The 17668-nt window shown below is 40.6% G+C and overlaps 1 protein-coding gene across 6 annotated transcripts in view; it reads left to right on the forward strand.

Annotated features, from left to right (window-relative positions):
• Positions 1-14587, forward strand: part of DYRK1A (dual specificity tyrosine phosphorylation regulated kinase 1A) — a 150460-nt gene extending 135873 nt beyond the window's left edge. For all 6 annotated transcript variants that reach the window (XM_081799867.1, XM_081799890.1, XM_081799878.1 and 3 more), the window contains 3 exons: positions 6595-6901; positions 7375-7499; positions 11310-14587. In XM_081799867.1, coding sequence (XP_081655993.1) covers positions 6595-6901; positions 7375-7499; positions 11310-11927 — 1050 coding nt within the window. In that variant the 3' untranslated portion in view covers positions 11928-14587. The remainder of the gene's footprint in view (positions 1-6594; positions 6902-7374; positions 7500-11309) is intronic.
• The last annotated feature ends 3081 nt before the right edge of the window (positions 14588-17668 follow it).

Here is a 17668-nt window from a genome sequence, read left to right on the forward strand (position 1 = left end):
AATTCAGCTGGTATAAATCCACCAGCTCTTTTCTTCTGTTTCAAAGAACTTTTTTTTCTTTTCTTCAGGTACTTTTTATTTACATATAAATTTTAGAATCAATTAATAAATTTGTCCCCAAGAAATCTTGCTGGACTTTCTATTTGGATTGCATTTGAAGTTCCCCAGGAGAATGGACTTTTTTTTTTTTTTTTAAAGATTTTATTTATTTATTTGACAGAGAGAGAGACAGCGAGAGCAGGAACACAAGCAGGGGGAGTGGGAGAGGGAGAAGAAGGCTTCCTGCTGAGCGGGGAGCCCGATGTGGGACTCGATCCCAGGACCCTGGGATCATGACCCGAGCCGAAGGCAGACGCTTAACGACTGAGCCACCCAGGCGCCCGAGAATGGACATTTTAACAGCAATGAGTCTTCCAGTCTGTGAACATGGTTTCTCCCATTTATTTAGACTTTAAATTGTCTCAGCAGCATTTTGTACTGTTCTGTGCGGAAGTCTCAGGCATATTTTATTTTTTTAATTTTTAATTTTTTGGATTTTTTTAAGCGTCTTTTTTAAAGTATCATCTAATTTCTCATTGCAAATATGTGGTACTAAAACTGAGTTTTCTATATTAACTCTATATCCTAAGACCTTGCTAAATTTACCTATTCTAGTTTTTTGTTTGTTTTTAGATTCTGTAGGACTTTCTATTTAATCATATCCTCTGCAAATGAACAGTTTTATTCTTTGAATCTGTATGCCTTTATTTATTTATTTTTTATTATACTGACTGGGACCTCCGTATGTTGAGTAGTTATGGTGAGAGCAGACATCTTCCCATGTTCCCAGTCTTGTGGGAAAAGTGTACATTTATTCAGTATTTTTTTTTTTTTGTGAGCACATTTTTAAGTAGGGTACTAATTGTATATTTCTTGTAGCCCTCTATCAGGTTGAAGGAGTAGTTTCCTGTGGTTATTTATTTATTTTTACAAGATTTTATTTGTCAGAGAGAGAGAGAGAGCACAAGCAGGGGGAGCGGCAGGCAGAACAGGCAGAGGAAGAAGCAGACTCCCCGATGAGCAAGCAAGTCCCATGGTGGGACTCGATCCCAGAACCCTGGGGTCATGTCCTGAGCTGAAGGCAGATGCTTAACTGTGACTGAGCCACCCAGGCGTCCTGTTTTTAGATAGTTTCCTGTGTTTTTAGAGAAACGTTTTGCACATTTGTTTTTCTGAATCATGAGTGGGTTTTGAATGTTGTCACATGCTTTCTGCACTTTTAGAGATGATCGTATGGTTTTTTTCCTGATATGTGGTAAAACACATTAATTAACTTTTAGAATATTAAGTTCAACCTATGATAAACCACACTTGGCCTTGATATATTGTCTTATGTATTGCTGGGTTCAGTTTGTTAGTCTATATTGGTAGGAATTTTGTCATTAAATGGATATTTGTCTAAAATTTTATATAATACCTTCATTAGGTGTTGATCTCAGGATTATGCTGGTCTCATAAAACTATTGGGAAGTACTCTTTCTTGATTTTTCTGAAAGAGTTTGTGTAAGATTGGCATTATTTCTTTTGTAAATATTTAATAGAGTTTATTGATGAAGCTCTCAGGAACCAGGGATATTCTTTGCTAGAAGGTTATTAATTGTAGCCCATATTTTTTGATAAATATGTGGCTATGCAGATTTTGAGTCAATTTTGGTAGGCATGTATTTCAAGAAACTTGTCCTCATCTAAGTTCTTGGGTTTGTTAGCATAAAATTACCCATATTATTTCATTATTACCTTTGTAATTTCTAGAGGCTCTGTAGTGGTAGTGTCCCTTTTGTTCCTAATGCTGGTCATTTCTGTTTTCTCCCTTTTTCCCTATTATTCTTGCTAGTGGTTTGTCAAATTTACTAATCTTTTCAAACAACCAGTTGTTTTGTTTTGACTGTTGTTTAATCTTGTTTCTATTTCATTGATTCTTTTCTCATTATTAATCCTTTTCCTCTCCTTACTTTAGGTTAAATTTGCTTTTTCTAGTTTCTGAAGGTGGAAGCTTAGATCATTTATTTAAAACTTTTTTCTTACAGCATTTAAAGATAAATTTCCCTCTAATTACAGATTTAGCTACATGGAGCAACTTTTGATATGTTTTAACTTTCATTGATTTTGAAACATTTCTCATTTCCCTTGTAATTTCTTTATTGACCCATTATTATTTAGAATGTTGTTACATAATTTCAAAATATTTGAGGATTTTCTAGACCTCTTACTGTTAACCGATTTCTAATTCAGTAGCCTCATGGTCAGAAAACATGATTTCACTCCTTTAAAATTAATTCAGATTTGTTTTAATGACATAGCAGGTAATCTCTCTTGGTGAATGTTCTGTGTACACTTGCAAGGAATTGTATTTTATACGTTTGTAGTCTACAAATGTCAGTAGAGGTCGAGTTGTTTGATTTTTTTTCCCCATATCTTTTGCATCCTTATTTTGTGTGTATGTGTGTCTGTGGATTATTTGTTTTATCAATGACAGAGAGGAATGTTAATCTTTAGTGATAATTTTGGATTTGTCTTAATCTCCTTTTAGTTTTATGTGTTTTGAAGCTCTCTTAGTAGGTGTGTACCCATTTAGTGTTGTTGTGCCTTTGTGGTAAATTCACTTTTTCATTATGATGAAATGTCCCTCTTTATGTTTAGTAATGTTTTTATTTTTAAGTCTGATTTGTCGGATATTACTGTATCTGTGCCAACTTTCTTATTCTTCACATTCTTATAGTCTATATTTTTCCTACCCTTTAACTTCAGATCTGCCCGTACTTTTATATATGAAGTATGACTCTTGTATGCAACGTAAGTTGTCATGCCTTTTAATCCAGTCAGCTAGTCTCTTTCTTTCACGATGAGTTTTTAAAAACCCTGAAGTCTGGGCTTTAAAGTGTTACCTTATTTGTACTCTGTTTGTCTTACCTCCTTTCCACCAGTTCCTTCTTTCCTGTTTTCTTTTGGGTTAATGGAATACTTTCTGGTATTTTATTTCATCTCCTCTATTGACCTATTACTTTGTATGTAATTTTTATTCTTTTTATTTTTTTTAAAGATTTTATTCATTTATTTATTTATTTGAGAGAGAGCATGAGTGGGGGGAGAGGCAGAGGGAGAAGCAGACTCCCTACTGAGCCAGGAGCCCGATGTAGGGCTTGATCCCAGGACCCCGAGATCATGACCTGAGCCGAAAGCAGACGCTTAACCGACTGAGCCACCCAGGCATCCCTGTGTGTAATTTTTAGTGTTATATGCATCTTTAACTGTAATCAGTTGGCATTCATCTAATATCACTTGTTGATAAACCATGTAATTAACCATGTGCTTTTTGCCTAACCCTCCACTGTCTGTGCACTTATCGTATAATCACTTCTGCATACGTTACAGCCTTCACAACAAACAACTGCTTTAAATAAAAAATGACTTTTAAAGAAATTTTAAAACACACAAAGAATAAAGATAATAAGACAGTCTTTTCTATTTACCTATGCAGTTCTTGATTCCTTTCTGTAGTTTCTGACTTCCAGCTGGTATTATGTTCCTTTAGAACAGAACTTCCTCTAATTTTTTTATTTTATATGAATAACTTTTGATGGTGATTTCTGTCAGCAGTTGTTTATCTGAAAATATCTTTATTTACCTTCTTAAGGAAGATATGGAAATTTCCATGGATGTAGAATTCTAGGTTGACATTTCAGCAAAAAAAAAAAAAATTATGACATTGTTTAAAGATGTTAATGACATTGTTTTCTGTATTACGTTGTTTTTGAAGAGAAGCCAATAGTTTTTCTAAGCATCCTTCCCTATATGTAATGTTTCTCCCTCTCCCCCAGCTGATTTTGATGTTTTTCTCTTTATGTTCGATTCTTCAATAAGTTGGCTTTTAGGTCCCTGGGTATAGTTTTCTTTGTATTTGTTTTCATTGGAGTTTGCGGAGTTCTTGGGTCTGTGGGTTGATCTCTTTTATCAATTTTTGAATATCCTCAGGCTTTGTCTTTTCAAATATTTGTTCTGCTCAGTCTTTCTTTCTTCTATTAATTCTCCACTTAAATGTATGTTACAGTGCACAACATTACTAGTTTACTCATTCTATGTTCCTTTTGTGTTTTAGTTTGGATAATTTCTTTGCTCTGTCTTCTGATTCACTGATTTTTTTCTTCTGCTGAGTCCAGTCTTATGTTAAAACCATTAAGTGAATTCTTTGTTTCTGATATTGCATATTTTAGTTCTAACACTTCCACTTTTCTTTTTTTTTTTTTTTAAGATTTATTTATTTGAGAGAGCGCATGGCAGAGGGGCAGAGGGAGAGAGAATCTTAAGCAGACTCCACGCTGAGCGCGGAGCCCAACATGGGGCTCGGTCTCATCACCCTGAGATCATGACTTGAGCCAAAACCAAGTCAGTCACGTGCTCAACCGACTGTTCCACCCAGGCGCCCCTCTTTTTCTATTTTCTTACGTAGTTTTCATTTTGTCTTCTGAAATCCCCCATCTAGTCATACATGTTGTCCACCTTTTGAACTAAATTCTTTAACCTATTTGTTGTAATTATTGATAATGCCTGTTTCAACATCTGGGTCATTTACTTATGTGGGTCTTCTAACTAATTTTTTCACTTGATTATGGACCCATCTTTTTCAAATTTCTTAGGTCTCATTTTTAAATGTATGCCAGACTTTGTATTTAAGAACACTTGAGATGGAAGTAAATCTTACTTCCCTCCAGAAAGAGACCCACCTCTAGTTCTGTCAGGCAGTAGTGTGGGCCTGAGTCAGTTTCCTTTGTAGTTAAGCTGAAGCTGGGCTTTGCTTCATTTGTCTGCTCAACTTAGATTCTGTTCTCCACTGTGTTCATAGGTTTTAAGCAGTGTCTGTGGAGACCTGAGCGCTCTCTGTACATTGTTGCCCAGCTAGCGGCCTGCTCCTGTTTGTGCCTCACGCAGTCTCTGTTCATGCTGCCACTCTGCCCCAGCCTGGCAGTGCCCTGGGGGCACCGTCTTGGCTGCTCTCACTCAGCCATGGGGCCTTCCCCACCGCCACAGGTTGGCTCAGAGCTGGGCTGGATTCTTACCGGGATCTCTGGCATTTGTTTCTTCTCCCACCTTACGACCCTTCTTTCCCAAAAAGGGCTTTTCATTTTATGGAATTTAGTCAATTCTGGTTTGTTTAGTCCTTGGCACTCTAATGGGTTTTTAAAATGGAATGATTTTGTGGCCTGGCCTACCTGCCTGGCTTGTTCTTGCTTTTAGAGTGAGAGCAATGGTCTCTTGCAGATTTCTACATTGTCACTAGAAGTAAAAATCCAGTGATGCTATTCTGAATAAATTCAGTATTCATAGGGATTTTAAGGGTTAGACTGTCCATCTGTTTATTTTTAAAGATTTTTTTTATTTGATAGAGACACAGCAAGAGAGTGAACACAAGCAGGGGAAGGGGAGAGGGAGAAGCAGGCTTCCTGCCGAGCAGGGAGCCCGATGTGGGACTCGATCCCGGGACTCCAGGATCATGACGTGAGCCGAAGGCAGTCGCTTAACCAACTGAGCCACCCAGGCGCCCCTATACTGTCATCTCATCTATTTAAAAATGAGTTTTCAGGGGTGCCTGGGTGGCTCATTCGGTTAAGTGTCTGCCTTCGGCTCAGGTCATGATCCCGGGGTCCTGGGATCGAGCTCCGCATCGGGGTCCTTACTCAACAGGGGAGCCTGCTTTCCCTCTCCCTCTGCCTGCGCTGCTCTGCCTACTTGTGCTCTTTCTCTAGCTCTCTGTCAAATAAAAAAATAAAATCTTAAAAAAAAAAAATGAACTTTCAGAAAATCTCAACATGTTAAGGTAATTTATTATTCAGCATATTCTAAAGGGAGGCATTAAGTAATTTGCTTTTAATTTCTTTATCTAAATATGAGCAAGGGGCGCCTGGCTGGCTCAGTTGGAAGAGCATGCAACTCTTGATCTTGGGTTTAAGCCCCACATTGGGTGTAGAGATTACTTTTAATAAGTAAAGTTTAAAAAAATATGAGTGGGTAGGTTTAAACCAGTGAATCTTAACTTGGAGCTTACTTGGAGCGATTACCACAGCTTTGGAGAGCTGCTGTTACGAAAGAGAGTGCACCCAAGGTTGTGGGGCATCAGGCAGAAGAGAGGTTCAGAACCAGTTGGCTGGAGCGGCGGTCAGTGCACCTCCTTCCTGTAAAGGACCTGATAGTATGAGGTGTAGGCCTTGTGGGCTTCTGTTGCATCCTACTTGGTTTTGTTTGTTTTTACAACCTCCAAAAATATAAAAACCCGTTATGGCTGAGGCTGTACAAGAACACCCCCTAGGCCAGGCCATTGTTTGCTGAGCCCTGGGCTACATGATCTTTATAAAGTCATTTTTGATCTTAAAATTATTTTGAATTTCTCTAACTACCAGTGCATTTGCAGTAGTAATGTATGAAAATACAGAGGATCTAATTATAAAGCATTCTTTTTAATAAGGGCCTCTATATAATAGACTTAAGTGTATTTGAAGTTATGTAGGATTTTACATATGCCATCAAATTTAGAGAAAGCCTTTTTATCTTTCTTCTCTTTAGGAGTATAAACCACCAGGAACCCGTAAACTTCATAATATTCTCGGAGTAGAAACAGGAGGACCTGGTGGGCGTCGTGCTGGGGAATCGGGTCATACTGTAGCTGACTACTTGAAGTTCAAAGACCTCATTTTAAGGATGCTTGATTATGACCCCAAAACTCGAATTCAACCTTACTATGCCCTGCAGCACAGTTTTTTCAAGAAAACAGCTGACGAAGGCACCAATACAAGTAACAGTGTGTCCACCAGCCCCGCGATGGAGCAGTCACAGTCTTCGGGCACCACCTCCAGTACGTCTTCAAGCTCAGGTCAGTGCTTCTGCCCCTCGGTTGGGCTTGGAAGCCTTTACAAAGTGGGGGTTATTGTAAAGTATCTTAAAAACTTGTTGATGGGACAGGGAGGAATTACTTGGCCTAAATCTGTTCTTTGTAGTTAGTAAAGAAAAAAATCCACCTGTCCCAAAGCCCCGTTACTTAATTATGCATAATAAATTCTGCTTGGCAGTTGGAGGCAAGACTCTATATTAACCAAAATTTTTAATTGCTTTTTAAATAGAGCTGCTTTGTTCACATGCTTGAAATTTTCCCTGATGTAACCAAAACCAAAGTGGCTGGTGTGAAAGAGCTTAGAGAACTGGATCACTTTCCGATATGCCTTCAGGCTAATCTGGCTTCTTGTGGGGGGCGCGCTTTCAGTTTCAGTGCTGCAGTGTTAGAATATATACTTGCGCCAAGTTAGCTTCAGCCTTACAAGCTGTTCCGCGTTGCGTGTGACACTGCAGGTGGATCGTCGGGGACGAGCAACAGCGGGCGAGCCCGGTCAGACCCGACGCACCAGCACCGGCACAGTGGCGGGCACTTCACGGCTGCCGTCCAGGCCATGGACTGTGAGACCCACAGCCCCCAGGTGAGCTGCCCCGCCGTGCCCCGCCGTGCCCCGCCGTGCCCCGCCGTGCCCGGGCAGAGCCGCGCTGGGGGCCGAGGGCCTTCCGACGGTTGTGTCGTTTCCTGCAGAGGGCCATGGCGGCTTCCTCACGTTTAGGAAATGCTGGCATGTTTGTAACTAAAACACACCTGGGCAGTTTTCTCTCTCGTTACTTAGAAACAGCTAACATTTCTTGGGTGCGTACCAGCCACCGCTCCAGTTGTTTTTTTTCCCTGCGTTTATCTCCTCTACTACAGCAGCATTTTGAGCCTTAACACTGACTTTTCATTTTACATTGGGAACTGTCACTTGACGGGTTAAATAACTTGCCCTGGCTCATGATTTTGATGACTTGTTCCGACTGCTTCCTGTGATCGTTCATCGCTAACAGTCCTTGATTCCGAGTCAGTTTGTGGTTTGATTTTAACCTCCGTGTTGGTTTGGTTTGGGTTTGGGTTTGGGTTTTGTTTTTGTTTTGTTTTTTTGTTTGTTCCTTTGTTTTTTAAATTTGTTAAAGAAGAGGCTGTAATTGAGTAATTTTTTTTTTTAAATGGGTGAAGCAGATCTTGGTAGTAAAAATATTTATTAAATGCTCTTCGTAAAAAAGGTAATTCATACTGAGCGTTGCATTATAATGTTTTATAATGAGAGGCCACTGTATTATTTGATGAGTGAAGTAAAACTGAAAACCCACCCTTGTGGATTCTTCATACAGATGGCCCTAGATTCACCCATTTGCTCCAGTTTTACACCTGGGGGTTAGGGAGCTAATTTTTGACTCCTCTTTCCTTCGTCCCACAATTAAATCAAATAGTAAATTGTGTGGATTCTAAGTATCCTAAATATGCTTTTATTCTCGTTACTTCACCCCATTGCTGCAGCCGACTCCAGCCTATCTTACTATGGAGAATATTCTAACTGGTCCCCCAACATCTAATTCCATCCAGTGGTCCACACTGTTCTCTTCTACACAGGCATGTGAACATTCAGTAAAGCAGTCTGATGTGGCCTTTCCCTACTCTAAACAGCGTTCGGTTTTCCTTTGTACTTAAAAGGAAATTTAGACTTCTTATGGTCTCAGTGACCACCATGGTCTGACCCCTTTTCAGGGCATTCGTTCTCCTCTATTTACTCTAGTCTTACTGAATTTTTTTTCCATTTTTTGGAAGACACCATGTTCTTTCATGTTTCTCACATGTACTGTGCTCAGCCTGAACACTTTTCCTCTCTCTTTGCTGTAGTCATTACCATTTATACTTCAGATCTTCGCTTAAATGTCGAAATCCTTAGAATGACCGACATTTCTTCTATCTATCCTCCAAATGGATGAAATACCACAAACACTTAAACATGGGTCAGGAGTAACATGAGACACTTGTGTACCTCCCACCTGTATTTCACAGAAGTCATTATTTTGCCTTATTTACCTTATGCCCTTTTTTATTTAATTTTTTGAACAGATGATAAATCGTTAAAAAAGAAAAAGTCAGTGTAGAAGGGGATTCAGTGAAGACTTCCCTTCCATGTCCTCTAGCCGCCCAATTTCTGAACTAACGTTACTGGTTTTTGTATCCTTTTTGGAATATTTTACGCATATCCACATGCAGATACATATTCTTAGTCTTTGTATACAGATAGCATGCTATGCACACTTTCACATCTTGAGTGTTTTGTTTTTGTTTTTTGGTTTTTTTTTAGCATGTTTTACATGTGATTTTTTAACATATATACGGAGCTCTTTCTATATCAGTACGTGGAGAACTTTTTCTTCCTTTTCTTTCTTCATAATCACACAGTACTCTGCTGTTTAGATATCCATAAGTCATTTCCCCAGGCCACTGTTAATGGACAGTTAGTTAACTTGTAGTCTTTTTTTACTATTACAGATGATGCTGGAATGGCATACACATATCACTCAGACACATGCAGTGTAACTGTGATAGAAACCCCTCGGTGTGAAATCACAGGTCAGAGAGTGATGTGATCTGTGATTTTTATAGCTGCGGCCGAATTGCTCTCCAAAATTTTGCCAGTATAGCCTTCCACTAACAAGACTTTGGAATACAGTCGGTGTGATCACCTTTAATCAATCTGAAATGACCAGTGGTATTGGACAGAGGATATTTTTATTTTGCTTATTTCTTTTTATATGTGCATTTGAGTAGCTTCATAGTTGAAGAACCGTTAGTATTTTCTGAGAACTTTCTGCCTATTTTTCTACTGGATTGTTTTCAGTGGTGTTTCTTGAAGTTTGGTTCTTAGACCACCTTTGTTGAGTAAATACTTAATGACTTACGCTGGCTCCTGGTAAAAAAGACACAGGCTTTGCCTTCTTTGAGCTTATAGTGCCAGTAAATAAACAAAATCAAGTTAATAGAAATTGCAGATACCACTAATTGATAAAAAGGAAACAGGACAGGATAATGTGATACAGGTATATATAGATGTATTCGTAGGGTGGGATGTGTTAACGATTCAAGTAGACCAAACTGATAACAGACCCCCACAATATGGTAGCTAAAGGAGTAAGAAGTTTCTTTCTTTTTTTATGGAACAGTTCTGTGGGTGTTCAGGTTGGTGGCATGGCTCTCTCCCATGTCCTGGGCTCCTCCATCCCTTAGGGCCTACCTGTCTGCTGTATCCACTAGGCAGGGTGTGGGAAGTATTTGTGGGCCAGGTCTGGCCATGACATGGAAACTTTCATTCATGTTCCACTGACTAAAATTTCATCGTGTGGCCATACCTAAGTACAGGGGAGGCTGGGAAGTGTGGTGCAGCCATGTGGACAGCTAGTGGCTTCTGCCACAGGAGTTGGGGCAGCCTTACCCAGAGTGGTCAGAGAAGACTCGAACTGAAATGAGAAAGAAGCGTCCAAGCAGAAATTAGAAGCCTGAGCATTTTAGGCAAGAAGGAACAGTAGACACAAATGCCCTGAGACATTTGAAAGAGACTGACTACCAGGTGGAGGAATAGAAGGAAGAGCTGGTACGGTTGGAACCCAGGTAGCAAGAGGAAGGATAGCTCGAGAAGTTTGGAGAAATGAACATTGGCCAGATGAGGCAGACCGCTATATGGAGTTTGGATTATTTTGTTTTTCTAAGGGCATGGAGAGATCATTAAAGGATTTGAAATAGGAAAGTGATTGGATTTGTGTTTTTAAAAAGATTGTTCTTCACTATGGAGAATGGATTGGAAAAAGGCACAAGGGTGGAAGCTGGGAGCTGATTTAGGGGGCTGTTGTACCAATGCAGGCAAGAGATAGATGGTAGGAGCCTGGGAGAGAGGGATGGTGGTGGACACAGAGGGAAGAGGTCAGGCTGGGGCTCTGTTTTGAAGGCCGACTCAGTGGTACTTGCTAATGGTTTGGATGGAGGAATTGCTGAACAGCTGATGGAAAGGGTGTTCTTACGGAAACAGGAAGGATGGAGAGAAGAGGGGCTTTACAGGAAAAGTAAATTCATTTTGAACCTGTCAAGAATATTTACTATCTGGCCCTTTCCAGAAAAAGTTTGCTGATCCGTGGCATAAGCAATGCTCCCAAGGAAAGAAAGTGGTCAGTGAAATATATGAGCCTGTTTATGGGTATAGCTTGCTAGAAATTGCAGCTTTCACAGTAAAATACTTTTTCACTCAAATATCTTTGGAATTTTGCATTACAGAACTAACACTTTAGAAGTTTCAAAATCCCCTGTCTCTCATTAGTGTAAATGCTAGTGTTACAGCCTTTGATTAAAGATGAATTAAAGCTTGGAAACAGTACTCTGAATCAATGCTTTAAAATCTTCTTAACAGGTGCGTCAACAATTTCCTGCTCCCCTTGGTTGGTCAGGCACTGAAGCTCCTACACAGGTCACTGTTGAAACTCATCCCGTTCAAGAAACCACCTTTCACGTAGCCCCTCAACAGAATGCATTGCATCATCACCATGGAAACAGTTCCCACCACCACCACCACCACCACCACCACCACCACCACGGACAGCAAGCCTTGGGTAACCGGACCAGGCCAAGGGTCTACAGTTCGCCAACGAATAGCTCCTCTACCCAGGATTCTATGGAGGTTGGCCATAGTCACCACTCCATGACATCCCTGTCTTCCTCAACTACTTCTTCCTCCACATCTTCCTCCTCTACTGGTAATCAAGGCAATCAGGCCTACCAGAATCGCCCAGTGGCTGCTAATACCTTGGACTTTGGACAGAATGGAGCTATGGACGTTAATTTAACCGTCTACTCCAATCCCCGCCAAGAGACTGGCATAGCTGGACATCCAACATACCAATTTTCTGCTAATACAGGTCCTACACATTACATGACTGAAGGACATATGACAATGAGGCAAGGGGCCGATAGAGAAGAGTCCCCCATGACAGGAGTTTGTGTGCAACAGAGTTCTGTAGCTAGCTCGTGACTAAATTGAAACTTGAGTTTGTTTCTTGTGTGTTTTTATAGAAGTGGTGTTTTTTTCCAAAAAACAAAGTGCAAAGCTGCTTGCATCAGAAGGAGATTAACACACTGAACCGCTACAAGAGGGCAAAGCTTTTTTTTTTTTTTTTAACTTGAAAAGATTGCAAAGGGACAATGAAGTTTTTAAAAGAGCCATGTCCAAACCCATCGTCACGGATAGCGCAGAGGTGTCCTCTTTTTGCCTCCCCCATTTTAACTTGCCATACCCCAGTCATAGTGGGTTTTTTTTTGTCTTTCTGTTCCCCAAAAGTTAATGTTCCGATGTTGGTCTTGGTTATTTGCCAACTAATTTTAAAATAAAAAGGCACTGCACATAATTTGCATAAAGGGCCCCTTAAGGGTGGTTTTTTTTTTTTTCTTTTTTGTTTTTTTCCTCCCTTTTTTTTTCCCCCTCTTGTTTGTTTTGTTTGGGTGGGGGGGTGGGAAATTTGGGTTTTTAAGTCCTCTAAACACACTTGGGCACGGAAATGCAGTACTGTAAGGAAGAGGGACCTCCAGCTTACACAAACATCACCTTCAGCTGTATGGAAGGGACGGTTGTATTGGAGTTTGTAAGGCACAGTAAGCATGCTAAGTGGCGGGGATCAGAACTCTCCTGTCTGAACCTACTGAGGAGCAAAGCAGCAATTACATGGGATCCTGTGGGTCTCCTGTTGTAGAGGCCACAGTAAGATAGTAAATGGAACATGACCGGTCTCCTAACCAAGGTGCACTGAGAAGCAATCAACGGGTCAGTCGTGGCCAGTCCTGGGGAGGTCTGAGTGGTGGTCTTTGGGATAACCTTTGGCCTTATGGATTTGGACTCGAAATTAGAAGAGCCTACCATTTCAGATGCAATCACTTTTGGACATGCTTTTGCAGACAGTCCTTAATGCTGAAAACACAGAGAATGGGTAATTCAAGAGGCCTTTCTTTTAAAATAGACTTTTGTGACCCACTAATTGTAAGGTATTGCAAGGTCACTTTGCGTGTGTCATAAAGTTGACTTCCTTATTGGTTGAAGGTCACAGAAGTAGTGGTTTGCTTTGATGGAAATAGCTACAGCTGTGTCCCTTCCTGCTTTTTACTTTTTTTTCTTTTTGCTTTTTTTCTCGGCACGTGGTATCTCCACCATTTCTTCTGCACAAAGATGTCTTCTGTTCATCCTGAACATTTTTAAAAAAAAAATGCAGAATTTTATGTGACTGCTTTTTTGCCTCACAATTATGCTGTGAATTTTACAAAAATTTATTTTCTTTTTTGATAATTTATTGTACCAAAGCTGTTTTTATAGCACATAGATGTCTGTAACCAATAATGTAGCAGTTCTGCACTTTGACACAAGGTGTAACTAGACCATTTTTAAATGTCAGTTGAAAATTATGGCTGTACTATTGCTTAAACAAAACTGGAACTGTCGTTAAATCCATAGCCAGTACATCTACAGCAGTCTGTATACTGAGCTTAATAGATTGACATCTAATTCAAGATTACACCATCTGTTACATTCTAAATGTGTTCAGGCTTCTGAAGGTAAAGGGACACTGGATCCAGAAGCTATGGAACCAGCAGTTGATTCTTGTATTCCTGATTAACCTACTTGTAAACTTGAAAGCAAGACCTTGATTGCACCAACAGGTCCAAAATACAAGCGCGAGTAAAGCAGAACTCTCCTGCGTGACCTGAAGTGGACAAGCTGGTGTTTTAACAGGTGCCTAGTTCTGAGATTATGCTGCCTTAATGTAACACAGTCTGGCAGTTGCTAAATTTGTGTTCCCATTTTAAATTGACCAATTTTAGGGTGTTATACTTTTGAGCGGTTGAATTGGGAGAATGAAGACAAGTAATTTATCTGTCCAGGATCAAAAGAAGCCTAGGAAAGAAGCAGTAATCTACCTCTGCCGATAACCCTGTTCAAAACAACTCAGCAGAACACCACATTACTTTTTATTGGTCAATTCCATGTGGCTGACTAGGTCAATTTTTTCTGAACAAAAGCAGGTTTTTATATGTAAACAGTGACAAAAGAAAGGCTTAAAACGATGTGAATGTGAATGGAAACTTGGAAATACCCGTTTTTATAATCCACAAAATTTTTTTGTTGTTAATCAGGAAATCCATATTTATTTTGTAATTAAATGTCAAGCCTGTGGATGATTTTTGAACTTGGTAGTTCATAAAGGTTTACAGTGAATAAAAGGATATCATCTTGAGTATAGCAATATCAAAAGGAATCAGTAGTTACTGCTGTTTAGGAATATAAGGGGAAGATATTATATGGGTCAGGTCATTTTTTTCTGTGCTGGTTGCCACATCTTAGCAAGCACCAAAAAAACAAAGAGCAGTTTTTAAATCGCTATTTACATAAAGGAAATCATAAAATCCAGTGCTTCTGCATACTGTGTTATGTTACAGTCCAGTTTTGTGTGCTTTACTACACGGTTTGGTTACAGGACTTCTGTGCATTGTAAAACATAAACAGCATGGAAAAGGTTAAATACCTGTGTGCAGATTGTAAGATCTGGTCCGGACTTGCTGTGTATATTGTAACGTTAAATGAAAAGAACCCCCCTTTGTATCATAGTCATGCGGTCTTATGTATGATAAACAGTTGAATAATTTGTCCTCAGACTCTTTACTATGCTTTTTTAAAATTAAGAAAAATGTAAACATAGTAAAAATATTCCTATGCAATTAACCTGGTCCAGGTAATGGTCTGGTAGGGTATATTGAGTGTAAGTTTGGTCAAAGGTGTGAAAAGGAAAACAGTATTTACGTTGACCTAGGTAGGCGTCCCAGATCTCAGGAAGTAAAGATTGGAGGTTTTGATTGTGATCGTTTTCATTTTTAAGATGGATTCTCTCAATGGGTGATTAACTATATTCAGTTTCTCTCTGATTCAAAGTGCTAATAGTTTGTAGTGTTCAGAATGGCTGTGAGGGGTCAGTGGTTTTCTCTGAGAGGCTTTGACCTGCTGGAAAAGAAGAGGGAATACACGTCGTCTTGTACCTCCTTCCCCAGATCCGTGTAAAGGGGCGAGTCAGGGACTTTGTTGTACAGAGCCTGAAACTCCTGCCACAGTGTATTCACGTCTGACCTAAAGTCTTCTCTTCTTATAAACTAATCTGTAAGTATATATTAAGATGCTTGTCAAGAAGGCAAAAAACCTTACTTAAAAAGTTAAATGTGATTCTGTCGAATGTAGGGTGGCCACACAGAGTTAGACTTAACATGTAAGAAAGAAAAACTTGCTTTAGTTTTTTCTTAGGGTATGAGCATTTTACTTAGGTAAGTGGCACATTTTGTATGGTATCAGACTTCAAAAATCCTAGGCTTATTTTAGTGAATGTTAGACCTATCTGTAAAAAATCATTACGGCTGCAGTCATTCTAGGAGGACCACAGTATGCCTATTGCGTTTGTCACTGTACCCTCTTTCCCAGCTCCTGTGTTGTTAAACTTACTGTTAAAATAAGTCCTATAATAAGGAAGCACATAAACTACAAAGACAAGATAGCAAATGCCCAATTTCTTCCAGGTCCCCCAATTTCCTTGGCCTTTACTTTGTTCACTCTCAGACTACAAGCTCAGTACTCATTTTTACATCCATTTTTGTAGTGGTGACCATAACTAATAGGTCAGGTGATTTGTTCCAGATACAGAGGTTGGCCTTAGTGCCATATATGAAGACGATTTGAAATTTTAAGACGAAGGCTTGGGGCAGGGGGACGCCAACTTTGGTATACTGAGACCGTATTCAGATTTCTTAGAAGGCTCCCTGGGACATCTGGTGGCCCCGCATTGAGAAGCCTTTGGTGTCAGTAGAGCAGATGGTCTCTTGGATCTCCTTCCCTAGACTTAATATTCTAGGGTGAAAATACACATTGAGTCATTTTTAGGAGAAAAAGTAAGAAAACACCTAGGAAAATAGCTTATTTTATTCTTTGTTGTCCCTCCTAATGCATAGCAGTCCCCCTGTCAGTGTATTCACTGAGAGCCGTCTTCTGGGTCATCTGGCCTTTCACCCTGTACTAGCCGTTGTTACATATTTAAACTAGAGCACTAGGTATTTTTTGTGCAAGACTCACTAAGGTAAGTGGACCATCGGGGGTGTGTGTGTGTGTCTGGCATTATGGACACCCACAGTCCCAGGTTTCAGTTGCTTGAGGTGGTAAGAGAGAAAGAACCGGGGTGTTCTTGCTTAACTTTCGGAGAGCGCAAGGTATTTGTCATCGTTAATTTTTTCCCGATTTCTTAACCTAAATCTTGTTCAAAGGACAAAACACTTCTCCAACGGAAACATTCAGATTTAAGCCCACGCATGATAACCGGGTGCAGGTATCCCCTGCTTTCCAGAAATTTGCCTTTGCTTTTACAAAAGACAGACCTACAGTCGTACCATAACAGCTTTTTCTTTTTTTTTTTTTTAAAGATTTTATTTATTTGACAGAGAGAAAGACAGCCAGAGAGGGAACACAAGCAGGGGGAGTGAGAGAGGGAGAAGCAGGCTTCCCGCGGAGCAGGGAGCCCGATGCGGGGCTCGATCCCAGGACCCTGGGATCATGACCTGAGCCGAAGGCAGACGCTTAACGACTGAGCCACCCAGGTGCCCCCCATAACAGCTTTTTCTTAAGAGCGAAAATCCTCTTGTGATTTCTTGCAGTCAGTGAGAAAAAGTTGGCTTACAGAAAGTTTTCAGAAAATTCTCTATTTTCGGATAGCAGGAGCCTCTACCCCGGATACCAGAGGTTTCCGTGCGCGGTCTCTGCCGGAAGAAGTTCGTCTTTCGTGGTTGCCCACCTTGAGAGCGTGTCCTTTTGTTGACGCGTTAGTGGGGTGTGTGACTTGCAGCTCTGGCCTGTCGTGAATCCCCCGCCTTCCACAGGAGAAGCTGGGAACCCTGCTTCAGGGCAGCGCCGAGACGCACACGAGCCTTCCGCCGGCTTCCCTTTGCTCTCACCGGCTCACCTGGGTACTGGAGGAGCGGCGTGCCAGAGCGGGGGGGTCACCGCGGCTAAGAAAGTGCCTTTGGTAAATGGGGAGGTAGACCAATGGCCAAGTCGCTGGTGGAGGATGGAGGAAGTGGGGTTGGGGCCTGGGCATCTGTGTGTGCAAAGCCGCTTTACAGGTGATTCTGCAGGATTTGGGGCAGGGAGGTGCATGTGGCTCATCTTAGAAGTCTGAATGAAAGAGCTTTTTAAAGTATAGTTTTATTATTGACGTTTTTATACATATAGTCATATGTTGATAAATAATTGAACAAGGTATAAAATATATAAATGAACAATTAAAATTCACAACTTACACCGCATTATACAACGTTATAAACAAGCCTCCAAGAGAGGCAGAAATTACCAGATACAAGTATGTAAAACTTGAACAATCTGTGTCTTCTGTCCTTTTCCCTTTTGGAAATGGGTTGATGTGACATCTCAGTAGCTCTCAGAGGTGTTAAGTTTCCCAATAGCAGGCCTGGGACCTGATCCTTAGTAGCTCGGCCTCACGTGGTCTTTGTAAAACAGTGGAGGAGTCCTCAGGGCGTGGGTCTGAGCAAGCAAACGTTTGTGGAGGCCCCAGGACGCAGTGACTATGGTTTTCAGCTTTAGAATTGGGGTGCAGTCCTGGGCACGTCCCTTTACTGGGAATAACTGTAGTATCCACTAGGTGGGAGTCGATGCAGGCTTCCGTGAGCTAATGGACGTAAGGG

Source organism: Leptonychotes weddellii, chromosome 1, assembly GCF_054177405.1.
Source record: "Leptonychotes weddellii isolate Sample4059 chromosome 1, ASM5417740v2, whole genome shotgun sequence".
Classification (NCBI taxonomy): domain Eukaryota; kingdom Metazoa; phylum Chordata; class Mammalia; order Carnivora; family Phocidae; genus Leptonychotes; species Leptonychotes weddellii.